Source organism: Rhinolophus sinicus, linkage group LG02 (genome assembly GCF_036562045.2).
Source record: "Rhinolophus sinicus isolate RSC01 linkage group LG02, ASM3656204v1, whole genome shotgun sequence".
Taxonomy (NCBI): domain Eukaryota; kingdom Metazoa; phylum Chordata; class Mammalia; order Chiroptera; family Rhinolophidae; genus Rhinolophus; species Rhinolophus sinicus.
Window position 1 is genome coordinate 58153379 of NC_133752.1, and position 13782 is coordinate 58167160.

A 13782-nucleotide genomic window follows, 5' to 3' on the forward strand; every position below is an offset into this window, starting at 1 on the left:
CAGCTCAGTGATATATTCCAAACCCCATCCCCTACCCCCATTATCACCTCCACCACCAAGATGCTCAGAGTAATTGCCTCTAAGATTCCAGGTTTGAAGATTATTTTGGCCAATGTTCCTGCCTTACTATCTTTTTATTTTTTCAATGTAACTTTTTACTGCTACCAGTAGTTCTTTCTCATCCCTTCTCTTTGCTCCCCCTAACCCCCATCACCATTGATTATAACTTAGGGATGAAATGACATTTCCTAGACAGTTGTAAATATCACACGCAAGCCTGGATAGGCTCAGCAGGAAACGTGTGTCATGTATTTTCAGTGGTGTACCATTCCAGGATATATTCATTTAACACTTTTTTCTTTAATTTGTAATCTCTGATTTTTCTTTCAATTACAGTTAACATCAATATTATATTAGTTTCATGTGTACAGTATAGTGGTTAGACATTTATATAACTTATGAAGTGATCCCACCGATAATATTGTAATAACTATGGTTATTACAATATTATTGACTGTATTCCATATGCTGCACTTTACATCCCTGTGACTATTTTGTAGCTGCCAATTTACATTTCTTAATCCCCTCATCTTTTGCACCCACCCCGAACCCCCCATGAATACCTATATTTTAATAAGTGCTTATGCTTAGCAGTGTTTTTTTTTTGCTTGAGAATAACTGTATACATCAATATATATTGTGATAAATCATATAAATGAGCCACTTCAAAATGGAGTCTGAGCTGCCATCCCAGAGGAACTGCTTTGCATGTCTTACTCCTCAAACCTTTTGAATGTTAAAACTGGGCAAAATAACCTTTGGCCTGGGCCTAAAGCAGCATTGTATTCCAAACAACTGTTTGCAAAGATAACAGGGAAGCAGACATTATGACTACCAGACTGAAAATTATAGACATTCTTTAGAATTAGCATCACCATCTTAGCTTATCTACACCTGTAGCAATTCCTTCCTTCTATTCATGTAATTATTCCCCTTCCCTTTCTCATAAATATTTCTTACCTTCACCCCCTAATCAGAACACTATTTGGGTTTCTGCCTGAATCAGTGCTTCCTGAATAGCTATTCTTTTGGATCTCAAATAAATGCTTGTTGCCTCTCACTTCGGTCTTTTATTTTGAGGTTAACAATATCATACATGTATTCAAGAAAATGGCATTTTATATTTTATTAACTTTACAAAAGAAGAATAACAATAGTACTTTCTCAATAAAACCATTCTATTGTTCTTAGTTGGACATATTTTTTTCTTGCTTTGAACTCTTGCATAATAGCATTTCATTAATACTTTGATAGATAATTTCTGCAGTCTCTTGTTTTATGCAATTAGAACATTTATTTTATCCTCCTGCCTCGAGTGATTAAAAGCAATCTGGGGTCAGGGACTCCAACTCACTCATCTTTGTATTCCCCACAGCCCCAAAGGAGTAAAATAGGGACTTAATCATTTCAAGACATGAACAGAAGCACTTGACACTCATAAATGCATAAAGTTACTTTATTTTAAGTATACATTTAATTTTGAAAAATATAAATGCTAAAATATCTCATCTTCTTCATCTCTTAATTCCATAAAAGTCACAATAGAAAGCTTCATAAAACTGTAAAATACTATAATGTTATAGGAATTTTAGGTTTTATATTGGAAAAAAATTATTAGTAATATATTGAAATGTTTTCTGTTCTTTATCATTTTGTTCCACCATGTTGATCTACTTCATTTAAAATAAAAAGATGCATCATTTCTCCAAAGTTAATAAAGATTTAAGAGAATAAAAATAAGAATATCTGAAAGTGCGTATTGATTTTGAAAAGTAATGTGTACGAATATGTACCAGCCATAAAAATGGCTAAAAAGAGGCAACTATTCACTCTTTCACATTGTAGGAATGGGACAAAGTTACTTCTGGCTCTAAAAGTTTCACTGGATGACATTAGCCCTGAGTCGCAATATTTATGTAGGTAATAGAATTCAGGATTTTTGTATGTACCTATAGAACACAAAGAAATTAGCCAAGAAATAGGACATAGTTAAATATCTGGTCAAAACACACCTTGATTGGCTCACATATAGCACAAAACTTTATTTCAGGCTACAATGAAGCTCAATGAAATCATCATCTGAAAACTCCCAAGATACTTCGGATAGTCAAGTGCCATAAATATCATTTAATTTTATTCTGTCACTTGGTGCCACTGGGCTTCATGCTCATTCTGTGAAGAGCAGATATGAAGTATCATGGAATAAATAAGAAAATCTCAAGTTCCTGCACCAAAATCATTAAGTGGTATGAAAAGGATTGAAGAAAGCTTTGTCCCATCCCTGAACAATGTCATCCTCTGTAATACAATTCAAATAGTTTTGTTTTGTTTTAAGATAGTCAGCAGTCAATACAATTCAAGTACTTTAACATAGTTAACAAGAAAAAAAAAAAAAGAAAACCAGAACTGGGAAGACAATCATTTTCTGTATTAAACACCAATATACAGCTGATAAAAGATTTACTCCGTGCGTGCTGGTACATGTGCATAAAATATACACAAACTGAATTACTGAAGGCAGACATTTACTTCCCCTCCCCCATTCTTTGAGGTGGGGGGCTAATTACAGAGGGTTTTTTTCCTACTTGTACAAGCCTCCATTTCCCCCACCCCACTCCACTGCTTGACTGGAAGAGTCAGGAACACTACTCTCGATGGCACACAAAATAATTTGGGTTCTAAGTCCTAGATTTATATTGTAGAGAAGAATGACTTTTATCAAGAAAACAGTGCCTCCAAGAGATTTCCTTTCAAATGAAAAACCAAAGATCTTTAGGCTACCATAGGCAGACTCTTGGCCTAAGGATCTTTTCCTCCAACAATAAGTCTGTACCATCACTCAACTTCAATTCTGAGTGTATACTTCGTCATTTACTTCTAACGACTTAAATCTTTTTTCTCCATATTCATATCAGGAAGAAAAACACTTTGTAAAAAATTTACCAGTGTATTCTCTGTGTCCAGTTTACATAAAAACAAAACCACCCAATCTAGTGAGTTCTTAGATAATAAGTAAATTCAGTTAAAATACAGGTAATTTGGTGGCTCTGTAGGGACCTCAGGTTTTTTTGTTTGTTCTATTCCTCTGAAGGTAATTATTTTTTAAAATACTTCCCTGGGTTCCAAAATATTAAAACGGTTTAATGCTAACGGTTCCTTTTAGCAAACGTAAGGCATTATTCTTAATTCATATTGAGTCTCAAACTTCTGTCACAGAATATGGATCATAAAATAGAGGTGCAGGTAACTTTTAGATTTACTCAAAGGCTGAAACACTGGGCTGTTTCTTTAGCGGTTCTTTGAAAGGGATGGAGAGGAGTATGAATCCTCCAGTACTTGATTCATGATCAGAAAAATAAATTATTATATCTCGAGATTTTATAAAAGTGAACAAAAATACCATTAATAACAAGATTGTAGATTAAGCTGAACATATTATGCATGGCTTTTAAGCATTTTATGGATGCTTCTATCAGTAAAGAAAAGGGAAAATCTTCTTATATAGTTTTGTATTAGGGTAATGAAAAACTAGATAATGTAATCATTTTAAAGATAGCTGTAAATACAAATGTGATGCCAAAATTTGGTATGTGAAGTTTTAACAAATAATACATGATTTACTACTTTCATTTGAATGAAAAAAATTGCAGGTCACTTACATCTAATTTCTACAAAAATTGAAAGTTTTAAGATTATCAGCTACAATAAAAGTAACAGCTAATTCAGCACAAATGTTTTTATAATCAAAATTTCAAGAAGACAGAATTATAATTAATTAATATAAGAATGAGTAGGAGTATGTGTATATTCAATGTGTATATTATGAAACCAAAATAAGTAGTTTCATTCTGTTCCTAGTAGTCCTCCAACAATCTGTTTTAGTTAGGATGTATAAAAAAATATGGTTATATGAATCCAAAATATGGATTCAAAATATTTAAATGTTTTTAAAGGAGACTCACAATACCCAATACAACCTATTAAAAACATATTTAGATAACATGCTAAATTTAGTCAATAAAGATCTAATTTTCTTTTTTAATTTTCAATTTGGTACTTTGAAGTACACATATACATGTACATTCTAAACATCCCAATCACAAGGCATAATTGCCTTTCCTAAAAAATGAGTATTGTTAAAATTCATACACATATACCTCTGCAGATCTACCTGCACTCCCATTAACGTTTTGTAGAATGTGTAAATGGCATGGATATTTCTAGGAATTTTGTATTGTAAATGTGGGCTATTGTATCACTGATGGTGACTGATATCTGGGTAACACAATATATTTACCCTCATTTGCATAATGGTAATTCTCTTGGATCTCATACTGATTTTTCATATGTGGTTTGGGTTTTATGACAACTGACACCAGAGGCTGGATAACTTTGCCCTTCGCCTGCCATCACTCTGTCTCTAACTTCGCACATATGTGCACCCACCACACACAGAACACATACACAAACACATGAGTATTTCAAAGTGAAAAACAAAATGTCTAACAATACTGCATAGGACATCGAACACAGTAATACAATCAGCATCTGTGCCAGGACACTACCATTATCAAAACATCAGTCATTCCCGTTACATAGGAGCTTGTCCCTTTCCCCCCCCCATCTCCTTCATAAAACAGATAATTTTCTTTTACAGAAAGGGAAAAATGGATGCCTAGAAACATGGTGTTTTTTCATCTGATCTAGCCCTCTGGCTTACCCTAGAGATTGTGTACTTGTGTGTGTGTGTGTGTGTGTGTGTATGTGTGTAAAAATCACATTATATACAATACAATTTTTACAGAAAGCCTGGCAGCTACAAATAAGAGGTAGAACTACTCAAAACTATGTTTCCTGCTGCAGGAAAAAATTCATTTTCTTTACAGTAATTAAAAAAAAGTTTAAAAAGTTGACAAAAATAAGTCGCAGGTTAGGCCCCATAATTTAAACAACAAAATCTAGGAAGAAAAATATTCTTCAAATGTACTCAACAGATAAGTTCATTAAAGGGTTAAAAAAAGTTGCATAGGAAAAAGGGACATTCCAGCACTTGCTACAATGATGGCAATAGTTTCTCTACTGGGTGTAAAGTACCTTTAGATTTTCTTCTTTGATAACTCTAGGGTTAGGGTTTACAAGCAAGAGCAAGTTAGAATAGCAGCACTTTTTCCAGTCTCAGAGAGCTCTGTAAGCGAGAAGACACTGCCTGGAGGTCAATGTTTGTTCTACCAGACAGAAAGACAAGCCAGTAAGCACAGCTCCAAAGCTAAAGTGGTAAATTCCTGCAATATTTGAATAAAAAGTGTTATAAAATCCTTAATACTTTTGTCCCCTGCTTGATAAAGGAAAAGGATAGTGTCTGTGCATGTCTTGAGTGACAGAGGAATTTGGTTGTCAGAGGACACATGGAAAAGTCTAAGAACAAAAAGGGGATTTTTCAGATGCTTTTAAGGAATGGTGCACTACTGTCTTAATTTTACCTATGCAAAAGAGAAGTGGAGAGAGTGCTGTAGCATTTGGCCAATGGCCAAAAAGCAAAACAAAACAAAAATTAAAAAAATAAACAACCAGACAAAAAACAAGAACATTAACAACAAAAACTATTAGTTTAAGAAAGACAAACAGGTTACAATGTAGTTTCTGTTCCCTTGCTCCTCCACAAACAATCATTGTCTTCAGACACAAGTTCTATTCTAATTTGAGGCACAACTGTTACTGGAGTTCTAGGAGGACTAGAGAAAAAGAAAAAAAGAAAAGAAATAGTGAGTAAATCAGATTTCCTTTGTCATTTGTCAAATGTTTAAGCATTGTACAAAAGCCCAATGTGTCCTTCGTTCTCTTTAAATACTTCTCTTTCTTTCTGTATTATAAACAAACATTTTTAAATGCGATGAAGCTATAATAGCATTAATTATATCATAAATGCTACTAATAGCATTAATAGCTACTAATAGCATAAATGCTAATAGCATTAAGATATTGAAGTAAAAATTTCATAAGCTATCATACCTAGATTTTAAAAAAAACACAAAAAACAAGAAGGCAGATTGCCAGGTGGGTGATACCATCAGAAATTAAAGGACAAAAAGACTTACATGAAGAAAATATTCAGAGATTTCACTCTTAAAAATCAAGTAGGATCTGAGATCTCTAGATCCGTGTTAAGAAGGAAGGAAACTCCTAGAGGAGGGCAGCCAGGACATGCAGTTACCCCTTAAATCAGAATCGATAAGAGCTGACATTGATCCTGGGCTTTACCTCAATGATACTGAAAGATTACAGTATTTCTAAGAGTAAGTAGAGTAGTTCTCTTAGAAGATGTTCTACCAGTAAAACCTGGGATAAGGTTTGGTGATTGGATAATTTGTTTAAGACGAAGTGTAGAAAAGAAGGAGAATGAGGTGTCCTGCCAATAACCCGCCACTGACTACATTTCTGTGGGACAATCACCCCACGGAACAGCATTAGACACAAGGCCGTCCTTTACCTTGGCATACCGAGTGACTGCAGGAAAGGAATTTTATCAGCATGATGTGTGGCGTTCAAGGAATGTTGGGGATCGTTCTCCTGGGGGGGAAAAATATTTTTAATCATAAAGAGTAGTCTTTGGTAATGTATAAAATTAGAGTGAAAATAAAAATCTTCATAAAAATTGATGCATCTTTCACAACTGGAAAGAGTAAGAAAGGCAAGTTTAGACAATATCAAAAAACATTGTATCGCTAAGAATCTAGTGTGATGAAGCCCAAATCACTTAGTTTCCTTTACTCTAGGTTTTCTGGGAAGAACCATTGTTGTTCTTTTCACTGAGGAAGAGGTGAATCCTTGTTAGAAGGTGATTGCATCTACGTAGTGCTAAGGCTTGCTCTTGGATTTCCTTCCATCCCAGCATGCACAATTTTGTCCTGCTGTTATTCATGGGGGAATAAAAAGATTTTGAGGAACTTATTTTTACCGCAACTCTACTATCAACTTTGTTTTCTCATGGATTATAAAAGATTAATATGACATTAAAAAAAACATTCAGTTAGAATGATCATGGGTGTTATGCTAATATCATAACTTTCAAAGTGTCCTTTCTAAAGAGTTTTTGAGAGAATGAAGGACACTAATAATCTAATTGCCATAAACTTTTTCCAGGAGCCTCAAATTCTAGCTGGTGATTTTTTTTTTTTAAAGTAGCCTTTAAATTGGACTTAAAAGGGCTCTGTGATGTCAATGGACAACATACATGCTGGGCTCTCTTCACAGTGTCTGTTCGCTATTAATGCTCCAGAGACGAAAAACGAAAGCAGAACATGGTTTGCGGAACTTGAATTCAAAAAGAAAAAATTAACTAAATCTGACTGAGAGGACTGAGAATAAATTAGTCTCAGGTTACATATGATAGGTTACATACAGACTGGACACTAAAGGTGAGAGTGCTTTAATTCTTTAAACCTCGTGTGGTATTCAGCCTCCAAGATGGTCCCCGATGCTCCCTGCATCCTGGTATTCATGCCCTTATGTAATTCCTTCCCACATTGTAGTAGGGTTGGTTTGTGTGACCAGTAGAATATGGCAGAAGGGATGGTATACCACTTCTGAGATTCAGTTATAAAAGACCGCAGTTTCTGTCTTGGTTTCACTCTGTTGTCATGGGCTCTGCGGGAAGCCGTATCATGCATGGGCAGCCCTGTAGAGATGCCTATAAGCCAAGGAACTGAAACCTTGGAAGCAGATCCCCGGTTCCAGTCAAGTTTTCAGATTGAGCCCCAGCCAAGAGCTTGACTGCAATTTCATGCGAGAACCAGAGTCAGAATCAGCAAAAGCAGCTGCTCCTTAATTTCTGAATGTCAGAAACTGTAAGAAAATACGTTTGTTGTTTCTCCTAAATTTTGTAGTAATTTGTTACACAGCAATAAATAACTAATATACCTATTTTTCAGTCATTCATGTCAAACTTTTTCTGGTGACCTGTTATTGAAGTTGAAATGGCATTGCCAGATAGAAATAAAAAACTCAACTGTAGTTTTCCTTTAACAGATCAGTAGACTTTGAGGTACATCTGGATCTAAAAGAATACATTTTCTGCAAATGAGAACTCAAAATGAAAGTAGTTTGGAAGCAATTGCTACTTGCTATTGGAAAAGCCTGAGCTATAGTCACTAATGTTACTACAGAGATTTTCCTCCTTTTCAAGTGGCCCATTAATTCAAACACACACACACACACAAAAGGTGAATGTCAGAAATCATTACACTTTAGTTATTAGGCTATTACCCCAGAAAAAAACAGTACAGTTACAAAGGTGATTTTTGAAATAGTAGAGGGGAATGAAGAAATTAGGAAGAAAATGCACATATAAATTAGACCTAAAAAGTTGTGTTAATATTTTATGATTGCCAATTAAATTGAAAATAACAAACTATTACAAATTCTCAATATTAACGATTGATTCATTGATCATTCAGAGACTCATGTTGCAATTTCTCTTTTGAGCTGATTGGTCATTGGCTGAAGCCTAAGGAAGACAAACAGTAACAGACAGTGACGTAGTACTATAAGCTGCAATTCTTAATACCAGCAGAAGAAAGGAAAATCAATTAAAAAATATGGTTATGAGTTTAGCAACCGAAAGAAACTGGTGATAACTTGGATCTGAGAAAAGACTACTGAAAAAAAAAAGTTAAAAGGTTATAGGTAAAAGGAAAATAAAAGGACACTCAGAAAATGAAAAAAATGAAGTTTTATAATAATTAAGTATAAATCTTCACATAGAAAAAAAGAAAATAGAGGAAAAGTTAACGTAAATGATAGTCCTAAAGTTTTTTCTCTGCAAGTGCAAATCATATTCAGACAGGCAAGCAAGAGGTTAGTTCTACTCACTGTCGGAAGGTTTGCTATCACTTAGGAAAGGTTGCTGTTCCATGATGTCCATTGGAATTTTAATACTTGGAACTTTTTCTGAATATGGGCAGTCAGACTGTGAAAGAAATTTACAATAGTTTTTAGAAAGCTTTTACTATACAGTCCTTCCTACCTTCCAGTATTGATTAAACCTATCAATTATCGTTTACATGGCACTAAGTAGAAATGCCTTTTACCTAACCATTCCCGCTTTGTTAACTTTCCAAATTCTGTGCAATTTTTCCTACTCACCTTTGTTTTCTTCTCTTCTTAGTTAATGGAATTGAGTCAATTAAAACTAGAACTGCACCAAATGGAGAACACTACACATTAGAACTATTGTAAAGCTTTCCATAAGCTGGATTCCCAATCAACAAATATTTATGAGTTTGTTGTATGTGTAAGGTAAATAATCTGAATATGGAAGGTTAAATCTAGGAAACTACCTAAACTGTAATACGGTCTTCTTATTCTTTCTGGCCATGCTTTCTGATTCTATTTCCAGGAAAATGATGACTCACGTTTCCTTCTAAGACAGGTAGAAGGCTCTAACATCCACTATCCAGGATATACACTTGAAAATAAACCTCCGTTCCTTAAGCTAATATTTTATTAAACTATTTTATAGTTAAAGGTTAATTTCAATTTGCTTGTACCAAGATATTTGAAAACTTAGCAAAACATGAGAAAATAAAAGCACAAGGAAGGTGCCTACGATGGTCAGATGAGCAGAGAAGAATCATAACCAGAATAGAACAAAACCAGACAGCTAATCATGAGGCTACTTAAAAAACAGGCCACCTAAGCCAACGTATAACAGCTTTCCACAGGATTACCACTTTACTTTTTTCTAGAACTCATTTTATTGAATGCAGTCTATGTTTGGATTCAAAAGATCAAATTCATCTTTTAACTGAAAGTACCAAGAAGATGACCTTTAGTTGAAAGGGGGAAAAAAGAAAAAAGAAGAGGAACTAGGGGGTCAAAGAATATAAGGAAAAATTATATCTTAACATAAAGCCTACTATACACATTAAAAAATTCCTTTATGATGAGTCTAAAGAGGGTAATGAGCCACAATGTTACTTTTAAAGGACTAAGATATGATATTAAAATTGACAAAAAATAATGAAGATACTACATGCACCTTTATGAGAATATCAAGAAGAACAAGTTTTTTACAGTATTTCAAACATTTCCCCAAATAATAGCATTTACAGATGAACAGGTTGGTAGCCAACCCTTAATCATAGCCTACCATGTAGGTTCAAAAATGACGGAGTGGCTCAAAATGTTGGCAAGCCATAATTTTCACTACTTCTTCTCACAACCAGTAGAGCTGTAACTCCCAGGCCCCCATGTTGCTCCCTATAGCCAAGAACCCCACAACCCATGATTATCAGGTGAACATCAGGAAAGCCACCTTCCAAATGTGGAGGCCCCAAATCATGAGCTCAACATGAAGAACTTATTACACAGATGTACTCTAAATTTCCTGGTTGGATTCACTGCCTAGGATAAATATATAAGCTAATAAAAGCTTGTTTGTTTGTTTGTTTTGGTGGGGCGGGAGAAGAAAAATAGAGGAAAAGAAACAAGTACCACACATTATCTTCAAGAAATCTGTTGAAAATACGGAGCTGAAAATAATAAATATTATTAGTAAAATAATAACATTGTTTAAATAAAATATGATTTGTTGAAAATCAAATCTAAGAATTGGAAGAACTTCTCAGGAACTAATTTGTTCCACCTTTTGACACAGAGAGCACTAAATTTAAAACATTCCCCAAAGTTGATATTTTATATTTTTCCAAAAAACATTAGAAAAGAGGATTCTATAATATTACTTCCTATGTTCATAATGTGTATTGAATTTTAAGTTTGGTGTCCATGTACATAAACTGAGGTACTAGTTCTGAAAATTCAAGATGAAATACTGCTTTAATTATCTCGGTATTTCAGGCAAATTTCTTTTTTATCTTGAGTGGTCTAGAAATTTATTTCAAATCTTGATATCTATTTAATGTATAAACATATCATTCTTTTTTAATACTGCATCTTAATCTGTGCTGCAGTTTAAATACATTCACTCTTTTTATTTTACCATCATTGGAAACAGAAAATTTATATACCTGTTCTCATCGAAGATGAATGAAGATACTCACAAAAGCTCCCTGAAACTCTTTCTCTCTTTTGCTAAATGTGCCTCATATATTTAGCCTTTTCTTATTGGATCAATTTATCTGAAATCCAATTTTGGCTGTTGCCTTCTTTCACTGTATTATTTCCAAGTTCTCTAAATAGAAAACAATCAGACAGGCTGATCAATTGGAAATAACCAGACAGGCCTGGATTAGTTTTGGCTTTGCCACTATGGCTATGTACACTTAGAAAAATGACTTAACACTTCAGTCTAAATTTCCTCATCTGTAAAATAGGAACAAAAATACATACAATAAAGAGCTCTTATGGAAATTAAGGACCAGTATGCAGGATCAATAAAAATGATCAAGTACAGAGTGGCCACCAAAAATGAACTATACTCCCACTTTAGAATGGGATACCAGGGATCCCATTAGAATGAAGAGACTGCACTGTGTAAAAAAAAATCCAGAACAAGTCTTTACATAGAAAATGTCATTTTCAAAAGGCTACTGGGATAAGGGTTGTGTGTGTGTGTGTGTGTGTGTGTGTGTGTGTATGTGTATGTGTTTTAAACAAATCTCAGCTGTTTTCCTAGCACTTATTACAGACTCCTACTGGAGCACCTGTATTTCTGTGAAATGGTTTAGTAAAGAAAAAAACGGGCAATAATTTTATTTCTCAACTTAAACACCCAATTGCAGGAGATCATCTAGACCATGAGACTGACAACTAATTATGGAAAAAGACCCCAAACTCTAATTTCCTTTCCTTTTTAATGAAGGGTTACTGAGAAATAATCCCCAATCATGTCAAAGCCCAACACAAGGATAAGTACACTAGCAGAGAACTCTGGCTGAGAGCCGACTCAGACAGACACACAGATCACAGAAGGTTAAGGTCACAAGAGTTTGTCCACATTAGGCTTAACGTTAAACTGAATTATCTCAAATTTAAAACCTGGATTATCACAGCAATGCAAATATACTGTAGAGCACCACTAAACAAACTTCCTTTCATCTATGAGACTGGAGACTGAAGTTCTTTCGGTGTGGTGGACTTTTTTGTTTTGTTTTGTTTTTAGAAGTTATTTTATCATTTTTAGTGTATTAATGGTTAAAGAAAGACTTAAGAAAACAGAAAAAAATGAAGAGAGAAAATAAAGGGCAAAGGAAGGTGAAAACTGACATACAACATGGCCAAGTAAATATTCTCGCAGCTCAGCCATACAGCTCCCAGAAGGGATTGAAAATAGATTTTTTACATTTGTTTCTTTAACTAGCTTTACTTTGCAATTTTGGAAAGTTCCTTACATCATCATTGTCACTGTCCAGACTTCCTTTCTTCTTTTTCTTTTTCTTCTCATCTTCCTTCTTTTTCTTGTCCTTTTCTGGAATGACATCATCGAGGAAGCTGAGGTCATGCTGTGAGAAGAGGTAGTCCATGCCTTTTCGGACAGCTACAAGTGCCAAGATCTGGAAGGATAAATATAAAAAAGTATGAAAGAAACCATGTCAGATGAAGTCATAGTGATATAAATACTGCTCTATCAAAAGCAGTATAAACCTGTTTTGTATAAGGCTAGAGGATGATGAGACTCATCTTGCTTGTATGGACTTATATTAAGTGGACCATAACATTTTCTTTATGGGGAAAGTTGGTTTATAAAAGTCTTACTTGAAACTCACTTTGTTGTGTTCATTGAAAGGTATGATCATATTCACTTAGAGTTTCAATGTGGAAGGATTTGTTTTTAAACCATTTTCTTCCATGTCAGATTTTTAATAAAATAACTAAATAATTAAAGGGGAAAAATAGCCTGTATATGATTTCTAATTATTCAAAATTAAAATATTATACAAGTTTTTGAAAATCAAGAAAATCTGTACAACATACAATACACTAAGACATCTTCAAACTATTATTAATGAGGCAGTCGTGGAGTATGCAGAGATCATTTAATCTACTGGACGACTTCAAAAACTACATTAACTGAATACTTACCATGTGTCAGATGCTGTGCTAAACTCTTAGGCAGTATTTTCTTATTTATTCCCACAACAAACCCAAAGAGTAGATATTAGGATCTGCATCTTACAGCTGAGGAAACTGAAGCTTAGAGACATAAGTATGACATCCAAAATCACAAAGCCAGAAAAAGGAAGAGTACAGTGGGGCCCAGCTGTCTGCATCTAAAATCAGTATTCTTAAACTCTGTATCTTTGATTCTATGAATTGCTCTTGCAGAGTAACTTGAGAAGGTACTTTAAAGATGTCTTTGCTTAAGTGTAAAATTAGTATGCACTCGGATACAAGAGTCATGACTCTATCTCAAATAAATAATCATCTTTATCCGTATGATCTCTAGATGGTAGTTTCTTCATTTCCTAGAGAAATTAATAACATCTGCCCTCTGATATTACGATTGTTTTGTGTTCAAATAAAAGCCCTCAAAAGATAAAAAAAATACTTTTTTTATTATTTAGCACAAGTAATAAGTGATTTACTGCATATATTTCAAATTTATCCAGGTCTAACTTTGTTTTTTCCTGGCTTTAGCAGAAGTAATAGATAGGTCGATTATACCAAATAGGAGTCACATCCAGTTCTCACATCCAGTTTGTTTTCCAGTAAGTTAGGACAGTTTAAAAAAAGAGAGAGAGAGAGATAAGGGATCATCAAGATAAA

The 13782-nt window shown here is 34.1% G+C and overlaps 1 protein-coding gene across 6 annotated transcripts in view; it reads right to left on the minus strand.

Moving 5' to 3' along the window:
• Positions 1-1500: 1500 nt before the first annotated feature.
• The window catches only part of SLC4A4 (solute carrier family 4 member 4), a 343152-nt gene continuing 330870 nt past the window's right edge, over positions 1501-13782 (minus strand). For 3 of the 6 annotated variants that reach the window (XM_074324475.1, XM_019757102.2, XM_019757104.2), the window contains 4 exons: positions 12408-12569; positions 8929-9025; positions 6548-6627; positions 1501-5792 (listed from right to left, as the gene is read on the minus strand). In XM_074324475.1, the coding sequence (XP_074180576.1) occupies positions 6584-6627; positions 8929-9025; positions 12408-12569 (303 nt within the window). In that variant the 3' untranslated portion in view covers positions 1501-5792; positions 6548-6583. The remainder of the gene's footprint in view (positions 5793-6547; positions 6628-8928; positions 9026-12407; positions 12570-13782) is intronic. The other 3 variants (XM_019757100.2, XM_019757101.2, XM_074324476.1) reach the window with 1 other exon arrangement.